The sequence below is a fragment of the Pelodiscus sinensis genome, chromosome 10, assembly GCF_049634645.1.
Source record: "Pelodiscus sinensis isolate JC-2024 chromosome 10, ASM4963464v1, whole genome shotgun sequence".
Lineage (NCBI taxonomy): Eukaryota > Metazoa > Chordata > Testudines > Trionychidae > Pelodiscus > Pelodiscus sinensis.
The window spans coordinates 32,390,940-32,406,158 of record NC_134720.1 but is presented as its reverse complement, the minus strand read 5'-3'; the positions used below and the strand labels follow the sequence as shown (position 1 = coordinate 32,406,158).

Here is a 15,219-nt window from a genome sequence, read left to right as displayed (position 1 = left end):
TGAGGACACTAAATGTGATCTCAGCCAAAAGGCAGTGAAGTGGTTAATTACCATACATGACACATTTAGTGTTAAGATTTTGACACATTTATACTTTTGACAGTTTGTGGGTTATTTGAATATTTAGCCCCAGACATTAAAATATAAAAAACATCTACTGTATGTTCCTGCTGATTCTAACAATAGTCATGATATTAGGATTCTTAGTGAATACTATATATAAGAATATCCTAAGTCCATGTTACATATACTTTATGAACTTACAAATAAATAGATCTACAAAAATCTGATCCTGTCTCAATTTTCTCTCTCTCTCTCTCTCTCTCTTTTTTTTTTTTTTTTTGTAAAATGCAATATGCAAAAAAGGCTCTTTCTGGTAATGAGAAATTAGGAATTGCACATTTAGTAGGATGAATATATTACTGGTGCAACACCTAAGTCAACCACTAGTCAACAAAAAGACGTATGAAACATTTTAAATTTTATTTTACATATTTATACATAAAATTTTCAAGGTAACTCTCTGAATCCAACTGAATGTTAATAGCACATCTAAAACTGAATGTCAGGTAGTCAACATTCACAAAATGTTGAAAACTGATTAAAATATACAGATTACTGAACGCTACAATTTCACTACGAGGCAGGCATTTTTTTTGTTTTTTTTTTCCTCTTTTTTTTTACTTGTATAGCACCGTTAATTACAGTTTCTTTGTTTAAAACTACAGTGAAGAATAAAAAATAGTCAATGGTAAAATACTGTTGAACTTAAAATCTCTAAACAAACAAAAATGAAGGTAAATTACCTTTTCTTCTTATCCATGGTTTGTAATGTCATAAGTACTGTACATTTTTGTAATAATATTATTACAATGCCTGATATTTAGTGGCACAAGTAAAAAATTAAAATAAATTAAGGAGCAGAGGCCAATCACTGGACATAAAGCTTCAGACATGATCAATGACTAACACTCATTTTCTTGTGCGCCACCTTGAACATCAGCATATGTACATCCATAGAAACAAAATAAATGCTAGTTTATTCTGTAGTCTGATGGCTTCTTGCTTTATTTTGCTGGCATTTTCTCTGCCATGTGCTTCTGCTGACTTTCAGCATGTCTGGGGAAGGGGGAAAAACTATATTACTACTAAGAAAAATTAAATGGACTATTCAATATCTTAAACCATACTTCAACTTTAATAAGGCTTCCCAATGAAGAAAATATTAAGCAAACAATTACTCTGTTCAGATTATCTTAGTTAACATGTCTTTCCTGAACTTGGTCTGATTAATTATTGTACAGTATGTGTTCAGAGGAAAGAAATACTTCTTAAACTCAAGGAAACTCTCTGGGATCATATCACATTCTGCAAAATTTTCCCATCAAAGGAAATTAAATTTGTCAGTTTAAAAAAAATTAGATGTTGTGACAAGTTGACATTAACCAGGAATTAGGGTTGACGTTTGATGATGTGACTGTAGAGAGTTAATATTACAAAGTGTAAAAATGAAATACACTGCAATAGAGGATGTCAAAGAAATCTACAAATGTTTAGTAAATGAAATTATTTAGATTGATGCAAAATGCTTTCAGAATGCTGAAATGTTTTTGGAAGCAAAAGAAAAAGAAATAGAACAAACACCACTGCCAGGTATTTAATAATAGTAAGCAGTGTAAATTATTGTGCTAATTCATATTCCTGAAGTACCCCCCTGTGTTACCTGACAAACCATTCAACAGCAGACACATGGAGGATCAAGGTTCTAGGAAATACAAAAGGCCATTCAAAAGTTTTGGCACATGCTGCCATTCCACCCAAGCAGCTCAAAGATATCTTGGAACTAGGGATGTAATAGTGTAGTCGATTAAATGATAAGCAAAAGCTTATAGGTTAATGGTATAGTCTACATGCATTCCCCCTCACCCCCCACCAGTTAATTTTTTATCAGGCTGGCCAGCAGCCTGGCTCAGCCCTGGCTTACGATGGGTCTGGGACCAACCCCTGCTGCGGCTCTGCATTTAAAGTGTATTAGGAGCCAGGTGGGCAGGCAACCTGGCTCAGTTCTTGCTCATGCCAGGTCCAGGAGCTCAGACCTGCTCCCGGACTGGGGCTGCTGCCACCCCACACTGCTGCCTCTATGTCAGAGGCAGCAGGAAGGAGCAACAGGCAGCCCAGCTGTGAGGGGAGCTGTTTTTTAAGCCTGCCTGACACCCTATGCAAGGGGCTCCTCAGGAGTGGGGCCAGAGCATACTGGCTGTCGGCCCCAAACCTGGATACTATAGAATAGTTGAGTAACCGCTAAGAATTCATGAAGTTATTCGACTATTCAAATACCCAATATTTAACATCCCTACTTGGAATCAATGAATATTGGCCTGCATATGTTATTAAAAGTGCGGGAGTCAGGCAGAGTAGCAGTAGAATGGAAACACACCATCATGGTACTAGGAATAAAGTATTTCACACTGAGGGAGGGAATTACAGGTTGATCTCATTGTTTTCAATCCCTGGAATGGTCTGCATTCATGATCTGCTTGGTAGGATACAGCTGCTTCTTAATGGATACCATTGCTATGGACAATCAGATTTCATTACTGAGAGGTTGACAACACACGCTGCTGTTACTCTCTGGCTTCTGGATGAGCTGTACAGAGAATTTAACAGTTGACTTCATGTGGCATATATCTTCTTCAAAGCAGCTTTTGATTCAGCTGACAGATCAACACTTCACTTTAAACAAAAGGGTCTTGGCATCTCAGAATTCTGCTAAATAGGGTGCACAATCTTCACACTAGTACTAGCACAAGTGTGCATGTGGCCAACTGCTTTCACTGGATTTCTAAATAACCTCAGACATGCAGTAGTGATGGCACCCTTCTACTGAGCTATCTAATGGAAATTAGGAATGTCACAATCAATGTTGGTCAAAAAGAGTTCACTGATCAAGATTATACTGATGACACTGCCTTCATTGTGGACAAGCCAGAGACTTTCAGCACTGCTTTTCAAAGTTGTTAAGGTGTTGTTGCCTCCATTATGGGGTTGCATGCCTCATTCCAGAGCCTAAGCTGGGCCACCAGAACCCTGGTGCTGTTCGGTTGTGCAATACCATCAGCCAGGGTCATGTTGCGGCATACTACTTCTCAGAAGACTGTGTGTTTGATAATGATGGGGAGATGTGCCTACAATCCTCTTTCCTGTAAGTTTATCTAGGCAGGTGTGCTTCTGCTTACTGGGAGGAAACTTGGATGGATGTGAAGATGTGCAGGTGAGACACACAAACTACACAGCCCAGAACCCTGTTCTGAATGAAGTCCCTGTGAGACAGCATGCAGCAGCAAGAGTCGATTTCTGTACAAATCCTTCAGCCCCAAAAGATGGGAGTATATAACAGATCAAGGCCGGGCAGAGAAATTGGACTTAAATGAGAGATTCTCTGGCACGTAACAGTTATTTTGCATAAAATTCTGTTACAATGCACTTGGTATCTCTAACTTGTGTACACCCAAAAGGAGACTTTTAATTATACAGCTCCACTCCTAACCTCAAATCCTCCTCAGTTTTACTGTTACTCTATTAATTACCATATAGTAATTGCGCCTGTGCAAGATTTCTAAATGAGGAGGCTTTACTTCAATATTCTCTTGTGACTGGAACAGAGGTGAGCTAGGACTGCAATATCTAAAAGAAACCATAGATAGCATATAAAGTATTTTGAATGATGGTATTTGCCTTCATTACACTCCAGTTGCCATATCATTTGACAAAACTTTATCCAGGTAGTGGCAAACTGTATTTCAACTAAATATAATGCAACAGAAAGGCGTTAAAAAAAAATCAAACATTTCAGACCATTTCTCACCCCTCCCTTTTCCATATCATCCAAATGAAATTCTGAAAATATATGAAAAATAGACTTGGTTTAAAAATGTTTATTCAGGAAGATTTTTAAAACTGTATTAAAAATGTTTTTGACATCCCATACAATTTTACACAGATAGTTTAATGCTGCAGTGCTGAAAATACTAGCTGTGACCAATAAGCATTGGAAGTAATACATAATCCTTTTAATCTGTTTAATGCAGAAATCTTTAAAATCTGATAGATTAACTGCCAAAATATTAAAACAGTTAAAAATATCACTTAAATCATGTCAGGGACGATGAAGAGGACTTGATGCCCATATTCTGGTGTGTTTTCTCTCAACCCACTGCTTAATGTTACTGTTATATCTCCTTGTAATCCTTCTAGTTACAAAGTCTAGTCATCTAGTCAGCACCAGACAAATGCTAGGGGGGGATTTTTTTTTATTTTTATTATGTGTTGGAATTAAAATATTCTGGCAGCACCAAAGCAGATTTAGTCTAAATTAGCATCTATTTGCCACTTTTCAGAAATGACAGACCTTGATAAGGCAAAATATTGAATACTGGTCTCTAGAGATATGGAATTGGACAGTTAGTGGATACTTCTCAGCAGAAAGTTGCTAAAATATTTAGTTTTGCCTGTGGTTGAATGATTGTGCTGTTGTTGCAGAAATAGCCTTAAAATATTGTAACACTGATTGAGACCACTCTATAAAAAAGATATCACAAGTAAAAAAGCCTTGTGGCTGTGTGTCATTTGTCTTATCTGTGTCTGCAGTTAAAGCTGAAAGTCTAGGAAGACATTCATTATTCTGCAGGGTTACAAAACTAACAAAAAAGGATAAAGGCTGAGGTAGGAGAGGAAGATAGCAACTGTGTAAAGCGACTGGGGATAATTTATCAAATATGCTAACTCCAGGTTGTTCTTAAAAATATACATTATGAAGACTGAGTTGGGAGAAGAAGGCAGAAGGGGTGGGTTAATATGAAAAAGGGAATAAGAAACAGCGAACACTGAGGGAAAGCATGGAGGACAGAGGTTGGCAGCAGAGGGGTTATAAGGGAAAGAAAGAACTGTGGCATGGCAGGGTGTTGCCCTGCACTGGCCCTTAAAGGGGCTGGGAGCTTGAGTGAAGGAGGCAAGCCCAGCTGAGGCAGCTAATGAGGGTCCAGCTGGAGGCCATATAAAGGAGCTCCTGGTAGGAGGAGAGAGAGATGAAATCAGCCTGCCCACCTGCAATGGGAGAGGCTTCGGCCTAGCAAACCCAGGCTACCCGGTCTGAGGTCCAGGGCTGCAAGGAGGCAGCTACAGTAGGCTGGGGGAGTTTGAGCCAGGGAAGCCCCAGGCCATAAGTCCACAAGGCAGGGTTGCAGGAGGCAACTGGGCAGGCAGAGTGGCAGAAGAGTGGTCCTGGGGAGTAGGGAGGACCCTGGAGGAGGAATGATGGAAGAGCAATGATTCTCCTCTCTGTCCCCCCCCGAAGGGAGCACAGACCAAGATTGGAGTGGTCACTGCCGGAGAGCAGTGATCTGAAGAGAACACCTCACCCAAAGGGTGCGTGTTGGCATCGGAGCAGCCAGTGACTTCCCCACAAGCCACCCTGAGGGAGTCAGCCATGCATAAGAGTGAGTGAACCTGCTAAAGAAAGAACGAAGCAACAGAGAGGAAAGGACTCATACAGAAGAAAGTTGAGTCAGATAACATCACTGATATCTAAGAGGTTAAAAGTCACTTCTGTTCTGAGGAAGACAGATTGCCAGGCTTTAGCCTGTTGCTATTCCCCAAAATTAACCCAGATTTCTAATTTCCTAGCATTAATAATTTCTGAAGTTCCACTCATCTTACTGAGAGTGCTTTTAGAGAAAACTGTGGCTTGATTTTAGACAGGAATTAGGTTCACAGATGAGGAACCTTCATTTGGTGAATGACATAACATTAAGTAACAGCAATTACTCACAAATTGATTCAGAATAATATTCAATTGATTTTTTTTATTGCTAAAAACACTCAATTTGGCAGTGGATTCTAACAGATTTCTAAATAAAACAGAAAATGGCATGAATTGTAATGAAAATATGTAATGGGTGATCAAAGTGATAACTTAAGTGTTTATGATACGTTGAATGCTTATGCTGATGATCCAATATGACATTTAGCAAAAGGAAGATTCGTTCATTTCAGCCGGTCTATGATAGCTTACAAATATAGGGATTACCCATCACCCCCAATTTTTAGGCCTAGCATTTTACTGCAATGCTGTTACAAAACATAGGAAGTAGATGAAACTTTGAATATTGTTAGCAGCAGTGTTTAACACAAAGCATTACTAACCTGGTCAAGTCTTCAATGTCTACCAGCATTGCATCCTGCTCTGTGTGCAATTCATCTCGAATAAGCAGCAGCTGCACCAATTCTTCATTCAAGCCTAGTACCAGAAACAAGGAATTTTACTACAGAACCAGGGACTAATTATTAGCAAATCTGTTAGCTCTGCTTAAATCATGTTGTGTATATATAGCAAACAACTGCTCTCTCAGAGAAACAGAAAGATTCCCTAGGTAAGGTTTTGGTCCGCATAAAAGGAAGCATATCACAAAATGGAATAAAAACAGTGATTACTTATAAAACTGAGAGCTATAACAAATACAGCCTTTTAACTACTATGGGTCTCATCAAATAACTGAATGTAGTATTCACAATTCCAATTACAGGTTTTAGCCAATCCAGCTGTAATGGGTGCAATCACAAAAATACCCTTGCAATTGTTCCCCAGTGTGCTGATAATATCCTTGGTGCCCGTCTTCTTGCTCTCTGGGGCTCCTCACCACTCTGTCCTACTGTGCCAGATCCTCCCCCAGAGAAGGCACAGAGATGGGGTTACCACCTCCCCTGCAAAGCAATGCAGATACTGAACCACTTTAGCTCTGGAAGGACGTAGTTCTAAGGGCTTAGCACCCAGGAAACCAACTCCCAAATGGGACCCAAACCTCCACAAATAAATTATCCTTATCCCATTAAAAGTTTTACACAGGGAAAGCTCATCTGTTAGTCCTCTATCAATGAAAGATACGTATAGTGGTTGCTCCACCAGGTAACGATTATATACATGGGAGTTAATAAAAACTCTTGTTTATTAACAAGTATAAAAAGTAGGATATAAGTGAAACAAGTGAAAACAGTCAGATCAAAGTGAGTTACTAACTTGAAACAAATAGAAAATGCATAGCTAGTTCTAATCCACTAAATTCTAATCCATACATTTATTAGTGGATTAGAACTAGCTATGCAAATTCTTACCCTAAATAGTTTTCTTATTTCAGTTGTTCTTATTTCGATAAAACTTCAAATCAAAGTTGTTCTTTTACTCTGATTTTAGTCTATCGACGCCTCCAAAGTTTTTTTTATATCCTCTTAGGGTGGGCCAGGCAGTTTCAAAAGCCAGCTAAAGACAAATGACTGATTGCTTCCTATTAAATAGACTTTTCCCGAGGGTGGGAATCGGTGTTACCTGTAAGCTGCACAGCAGCGCAGCTTCACAAGTGCTGCCCAGTTAGTTAGTTCCATGCACCGAGTCCTGAGCCTCTGACTAGGTGGGGCTGATTAATCACCTGTGAAGTTGTGCTGCCGCATTACTTAGAGGGAACACTGGTGGGCAAGATTGCCTGTAAGCTATACAGCTGCATGGCCCCACAGCCCTTCTCTGAGCCCTACACAGAGGTTCAGAGCTCCCTGCACAGGCAGAGAGTTCAGCTGATTGGTTGGGGAAGAGGAGGCAGGGCACTCACCCTCTTGGAGGAGCAGAAGCAACAAATGGAAAAGCTGGCTCCAGCCTCTACTCCGGGTCTGGGGAGAAGATAATCAGCCGGCCCGATCCAGCTGCAAGAGCCTCAGCCAGCTCCCAGTCTGCCCTGCCCCACATGTGTGTTTGTGAATGGTGAGAGCCTGGAGAGAGGGGAGACAGGCTTCTCATGCTGTCCCTACCCCTCCTTAGCTTCCATTGGCCACTTTCAACCAATAGCAGATGCCTGTTTGAAGGACAGGCCACATGGGATGTGCCCTTCATCCCCTGGGCTCACACCAATCAGTTTAGAGTAATAAACATGGCTCCTGCAGCACGTACAAGGGCTGGAAGGCAGGGATCCTGGCTAAGGAACCTGCTGGGCTGCTGGCTTGTGGCTAGGTAAGGTCTCCCAGCTAGAGCCTGTCTCTAGTGCCCTAGCCCCTGCCCCAACCCCATATAACCCAAACCTTCTGCACCCCAGCTCCAGCCCCCATATGCCTTCCCAGACACTGCATCCCCTCCTACACCCCTCCTCAGGTCACAACCCCCTCTCAGACCTTGCACTTCAGTCTGCTATCCCTGGTCACAGCCCAAATCCCTACACCCTCTCCTGCAACAATGCCCCAGGTCACAATCCCCTCCCAAGCTCTGTACCCCCTCCTCATCCCAGTCCATTGCCCTAGGTCACAATCCTCTACTTCACCCAAACTCCCTCCCAGATCCCACACCCCAATCCCTTACCCCAAGCTCCCTTCTGCACCCAACCTCCAACCCAGACTCCCCCATCTCCCCCATTAATATAATGGAAGAGTGTGGCTCTCCACCGCTTACCAAATTCTTGGAGTGATCCCCCCCATCAAAAATTATTGCCCACCCCTGTGTTAATAGCTTAAGGTAAGAAAGAAAAAGATTATTTTAATAATTTTTTTGAGTGTTGCAGATACCTAAAACTCTGATCTTAATGATTTTTTAAAATCCTCTGTTATGAATACATGGTAAATTGTATTGCATTAAGGCCAGGTCTTTGCTATCTTGTTGAGTTCTGGTCCTGTGGCCTCTTAGACTAACAAAAAAATATAAATAGTATTATAAGCTTTCGTGGGCACAACCCACTTTTCCAGCCAAGAGAAGTGTTAATTTTCTTTTTATTTGATTTAATATTAAATATTCATAAATATTGCTCCTTGTTAATTATCCTTTGTTTTTAATCATTTTCTTCCACACCCATGGACTATTTAAAATATATATTTATATCTATAGTTTTTGTTTCTACTGATGGGTGCACATCCACACACTACCTCAATATTGGTGTTGCACATAAGAAATTTCAACCTGCCCAAAAGAAAATTCAAACCACCCAAGGATGGAAAATCTTAGAGGGAACACTGATGGCAGGAACCTGTCTTTGGCATCCCCTGCCCATTTCCATGGAAAAATAGCAGTTTCAAAATCGATTCCAGTACCAGGTGGTGTGGTCACACATCTTTCTAGGACCAACCACTGTTTGGAGTTATAGGACAAAGTTGTTTACAGGTTGCTGAATTGATCACCAAGTCATTAAGTTCTCAGAGCACTCATAATGGCCATTAATACATTTAGAACCATAAACAGATTCACATTTAGTATTTCTGACTTCACATAAAAAATAGGATAGACAGATCCAGTCGATTGTGACATTAAAACTGACAGGTCAATATGAGGTATTTTGTCCAAAGCATCTTCAGGTTATGCATATTCATAAAGCATGGGATGGGAAGGCCATGTCCAACTATCTACTTAAAGACAGTAGGGAAAGACTTTTGGTCTGAGTAATCTGTACCCACTAAGAAAAAAATCCCTCATTAGGAAAAAGCGTGTGGAAAAAATAACCTAAAATAATCCAAAAGGAAAATGTCCCTAGAGCATAACAAGCTTCTTAGAATTCTCCCCTTCTTATTGCTGCCATAACTGCAAACGTCGGACACTGTGCTGTAGTCCAGAAAATCTGCACCCTGATCTGAACACAGGCCTTTTATGTTCAAAAATAAGAATGGAAATGAAACTGTGTGAAGCAAAAGGACAGTATTTCAGAACAGCTTAGACAAATGAAAGAGCTGCACTTCACTAAAAGAAATCTGTAGCAGATTTGTGGTAGTACCAGACATATTGAATAATACAACAGACTTCCTGAGCTCTTGCAGACTGTAATAAAAAACCTGTGGTTCATACCTAGTTACAGGTTAAGGAATGTAGTGATTCTGAGCAAAATTACAGCCAAATCGTGACACAAGTCACAATGGATAACTATATAAATGTTACAGGATGTTGGCTCTGCTTTGCCTGGAATACAATGAATTGCAATGACAAATGGAGGTTCTTTTTTTTGGTGAATCATTCTGGAGAGTGGTGAGAGACTACAGAATATCTGGCTAATCCACAAAACACCACAAAGGAAAATGTGATTGCGTGCACACACAAAATCTGCCTTTCAAACTAGTAGCAACACACCACAATGCAACAGATAAAGGTAAACAAAAGAAGACTTGGGTAGGGATCAGGCAAGAAGAAAAATTATTCCTAAATGAAATGTTCAGAATAAAAATCTAATGATATAGGTCATGGTTCTTCTTATAATTCACTGTCCCACTCAGAAACCGAAAATAACAATCAATTAAAATTGCTTTTTTTTAAACCAATTCTCTCCTATATGTGCCATTCACACCATATGTTTTGAATGGCTTGACTGTTGTCCCACACCAGAGGTCTCCAACCTTTTGACACCCAAGATTACTTTTTAAATGTCACAACAAGACAAGATCTACCACATCCCTTCTCCAAGGCCCCACCCCTTCTTTAAGGCTCTGCCTTTTCTGTTCCCCTCCTCTACATTACTTGCTATCCCCCGCCCATTATACACTCTCAGGATATGGCTACACTGCTGCTTTTTTTTAATCCTTCTGTCGGAAGAGGTTTTTCCGACACTTGGCCCATCCACGAGGAATACAGGAGCTGCCAAAAGAGCATGTTTGCTGGAAAAACTCTTGTAGTCTAGCCGTACCTGCACTGGGTTGAGACAGGAGGTGTGGGCTCTGGGGTGGGAATCAGGGATTTGGGTGTGGGAAGGGGTGAGAGGTGCAAGCTCTGGGAGGGAATTTGGATGCAGGAGGATGTGGAGAAGGGGATGCTGGCTCGGGGAGGGGGCTCCAGGTTGGGGAGTCTTGGGCTCAGGTGGAGGATTGGGGTGCTGAGCAAGCCACAGGCTTGTGGATGTGAGGGTGCAGGAGTTTGGGTTGGGGTGTATGAGGGGCTCATAGCAGGGCGGTTGGGAGTATGCTGGGCTCAGGACCCAGATTTGCAGTGTGTGAATGGTGCAAGAGTGTTGTGAAAGAAGACTGAGGATGTGGGGGTGCAGGACAGGGGGTTCCAGTGTATGATAGGCTCATATTTGGGATCAGGGTGGGGGGGGTACAGGAGTGTTATGATGCTGTGGCCAGATGGGGGCTTGGCCCCAACTGGGGGCTTGCAGGCCAGGCTTCTTTTTTAAATAAAATATGTCAAACACAAAAGATTTCAGCATTGTCTTTATTTATGAGGGGGTGGGGAACCTGTTTTGAGTCAAGGGTCACTGACTGACAGAAAATTCAGTCAGGGCCACACAAGTGAGATGCAAAACCACAACCCCTCCAAAACCCCCCAAGCCTCACTAATGTGGCCCCAACTGTGCCAGTGGGTACTGGGGCAGGGTGTCGGTGGGTGCTGGGGAAGGGGACAGAGTGTCAGTGGGTGCTGGTGCAGGGTACTTGGGCAGGGTGCTGGGTCAGGTTACAGGGTGCCAGTGGGTGCTGGGTCAGGGAACAGGGTGCTGGTGGGTACTGGGGCAAGGTACTTGTGCGGGGGGGGGGGGGGAGAGGAGGTCTGGCCAAGGGTTGGGACAGGGTCAGCTAGAGCCAGTACCTGGGGATCCTGCAGCCGGTCTCAGGAAGCACGAGCTGCTCTCCTGGCCTCCAAATAGCCGGCGCTTTTCCTGAAATTCCAGGTCTGTGATGCGCAGGCAACTTTCTTCTCCTGCTGCCTTCCGGGGAGGGGGGAGAGTGAAGGGAGAGGGAGGGAGAGTCCCAGGACCGAGCCAGCTCCAACTGCTCAGGCATCAGGTTTGTTCCTTAAGAGGTCTGAGTTGATAAGGTGAGATGGGGTCCAGGATGTACCCTGGCTGTGGCTCTGCAGTTTAAATGTAATAGCCCAGTTCCTACTACTTTTAAGCTGCAGAGAGGGTAGGTCCCAGACTCATTACAAGCTGGGACTGAGCAGCACCAGCTCGCGCTGCGTTCTGGACCACTGCACCTCTGCTATTTAAATGTAATAAGAGCTGCCTTGGAAGGTAGGAAGGGGAGGGGAGAAGCAAGTAGTTGAGTACTGACTTGACTACCCGCTTACATCCCTACTTGGGAGATCAATCGATATGTCTCAGCTCTACTATTTTTCCTCATCTGAGAGGGGTAGCTGTGATATTCTGTAACTTTAAAAAAACAATGAGTAGTCCTGTAGCAACTTTTTGGGAAAAATCTACTTCCTCCGAAGAGTGGAGAGAAAGAGAACCATTTTTTCTTGTTTAGTTTCCCCCAAATCAGTAGAAATATGCCAACTGCCTAGGATAGTCTGTGAAATTTTGCAATTTGATCAATGAGGCATTTTCATGTTACATACACAGAGACAGTAGGTCTGGCAACTTGAGTTTAAGGCCCATTCAAATATGATTTCTTAAGTTAATACATCAAAATGAACACAAACAAGACTTACTTTCTTCCTGTAGTAACGTACATGTTGCACCTTTTTCCATGCAAAAATTATTGTTCTGTAGCTAATTAAAAAGGAAATACTAAAGAATTAAACCAAAAAATCACTTACTTTCTATTTGTGAGTGGAGATCATTAACTATCACTTGTAGCTGCCCAATAGTCATATCTCTCAGGTCAGTCGGTTTTAAGCTTCTTTTCATCAAACACTCACTTATATGAGGCATATGTGGCAGCTAAATATGAAATAAAAGCCTTTTAGATAATTATTAATTAACTTACATTTCTAAAACTGATAAAAATGTGTAAACATTCTAAGTACTAATCCTCCCCTTTCCCTGCCTCCCTATGCATGCACACACTTACATGTAGCCATAGAAAGCCCATTTTGGCTACATCTAGACTACAAGCCTCTTTCGAAAGAGGCTTTTTTGAAATAATCTTTTGAAAAAGCCTCTTTCAAAAGAGAGCGTCTAGACTACAAGCAGATTTTTCAAAAAAGTGAGCTGCTTTTTCAAAAGAGAGTCTAGATGCTCTTTCAAAAAAGCACAGTTTGCGTTCAATAGCGCCTTTTTCTGAAAGAGTACGTTTGAAAATGAGGTTTAACGCGATCGAAAACAACTGCCGCATACTTTCAATTTAATTTCGAAAGAACGCGGCTGCAGTCTAGAAGCAGGTGAAGTTTTTTTCGAAAAAAGGTTACTTTTTTCGAAAAAAAACCCCTGTAGTCTAAGACACACCCTTCCTGAGGAAAACTTGATTAATGTGTAAGTCAATCTTTCAAAGGAAAGAACAAGGATGAATGCTTTTATGAGAAACTGTCACAAAAATAATCATCCTCCCTGTAATCATAACCTTCTAGATTCATCGCTTCATTTTCCCCCCAGATACCACCTCGTAAATGACCCAATACAGTGACCCATGTTGACTCTGTAGCTCCTGATTGAAATTTCATACATAAATCTCTTGCCTTATATGAAGTTATACGTGGTAACTGAACATTTCTTTGGCATATATGGATATTTCTGACCGAGTCATTTCTAAAACAGTAAGAATCAGGCTTAAAACAAAAGTGTTTAGCCACTGGGCTGTATCTACATCACCACAATATAAATGTTGATGTGGCATTAAACTAGACAAGTGTCAACTTAAATAGAAAAATTCTTGATGAAAAGACATCTAAAAAGACAGATGTTACCAATTATGGGCAGTTTTAAATTAAGATATCATTTTAATTCTCAATCTGCCTTTATGTTTACCATAGGCAGGCAGAAATAGATGGATGGATGGCCAGCTTTATCTGTTGCTGCTCTTCAGAGAGTGATTTATACAAAGTAGAGCAGGAGAGATTGATTTAAAAACATACAGAAACTATTTTAAATCTGGGATTAACCTTTTCATATATTACATTACTTTATATATATATTGGAAGAATGACTATATAATGAAGGACTATAAAATGTACATTCTACTTTCAAGTACTTTTTTGTGGTTTCCTTTTCATTCCTGCTTAGTTTTGTTTCTGCTGCATTTATTGCTTAATTACTAGTCTGAACAGATTTATGAACAGCAGTAGTAACGATTGATTAGTTCTCTCTATATATACATACATTACACACATATTTTACAAAATGAACAAAGGCTTAATAAAAATCTAAGCAGTTAGTTCTGAAACATTTACTGATAATAGGATGTAAATTATCTCCTAAAGTAATATTTAAGCTTTTTAACATATTAAAAATATATATGCCATTTATTTTTCAACATACACACAGGTATTATATGGGAATAAACAGAAGTTGTTTTGTGGGTAGCTCCACTGATTGCAAAAACATGCTTTTGAAGTACACTGTATTGCATGCCTTACTCTGTTTCTGAATTTGAATACATTTATTATTCTGTCACATCTTCTAAAGCTGTCATTCTGAACCCATTTGTAGCTGTTTTATGGCATTTTTAGCAACCCGGTAAATGGTCTGGCATGGAGGCCCTGAGGTGGTTTTTGCTGGATCCTGCCCTGCCACTTCACAGTAGCAGCCCCTGTACTGAAGGCCTGGCTTCGATCTTCACTTCGGGCGTTGAAACCTTGGGGGTTGAAGGGTTGCTCAGATTTGACCCCGCTCTCGTGGATCAAACTTGTTGGTGGAGTTGTCACCTGCCTCATGGGACTGCGGTGCCATTCACTCAAATTTGCCCTAACAGCACTCCTCTTATGACAAGGGCTGGGCCAAACCTGACAGGTGCTGGTCCTTTAGAGTTTCAATGCCCAGTGCAAGGAGTTAAGAGTCCAACCAGCCCCATGGGTCAAGAGATAAAGGGGATGGTAGGCTACCCTTTGGAACATTCTGGAGACACAATTTTGGGTTCTGACCCTGCGTGGAGAAACCCAGTTCTAAAGTGGATAATTTCCAGCTGAACAACATAAGATAATTTTGTAACAACTAGGAAAAAGTTTGCTAAGAATCTCTCTCTCTCTCTGATGCACATACTTATTACTTATATAAACAGACGCACACACCTGCTATTTAGTTTTATTATAATAAAAACATTAAGTATGGATTTGATCCTGCAAATGTTTATTAGCAGGTATAATACTTGATCTAAATAAGACTGCATGTGGTGGTACAAGAGAACACCTTAAAGCTAATATAAAATTTATTTTCTCTACTTTCTCGGACTATAATGAGAACTAAAAATTACTTTAAGTGCATTTTATTCTTTGTAAATAATTTTTTTCAATATAGTTTTGGAGATATTTGCATGAACTGGTACAGAATTTGGGTAACTGGAAAGAAA

The 15,219-nt window shown here is 40.9% G+C and overlaps 1 protein-coding gene across 10 annotated transcripts in view; it reads right to left on the bottom strand.

Moving 5' to 3' along the window:
* Nucleotides 1-209: 209 nt before the first annotated feature.
* Nucleotides 210-15,219, bottom strand: part of SCHIP1 (schwannomin interacting protein 1) — a 122,599-nt gene continuing 107,589 nt past the window's right edge. For all 10 annotated transcript variants that reach the window (XM_075937799.1, XM_075937801.1, XM_075937804.1 and 7 more), the window contains 3 exons: nt 12,536-12,659; nt 6,202-6,295; nt 210-1,119 (listed from right to left, as the gene is read on the bottom strand). In XM_075937799.1, the coding sequence (XP_075793914.1) occupies nt 1,068-1,119; nt 6,202-6,295; nt 12,536-12,659 (270 nt within the window). In that variant the 3' untranslated portion in view covers nt 210-1,067. The remainder of the gene's footprint in view (nt 1,120-6,201; nt 6,296-12,535; nt 12,660-15,219) is intronic.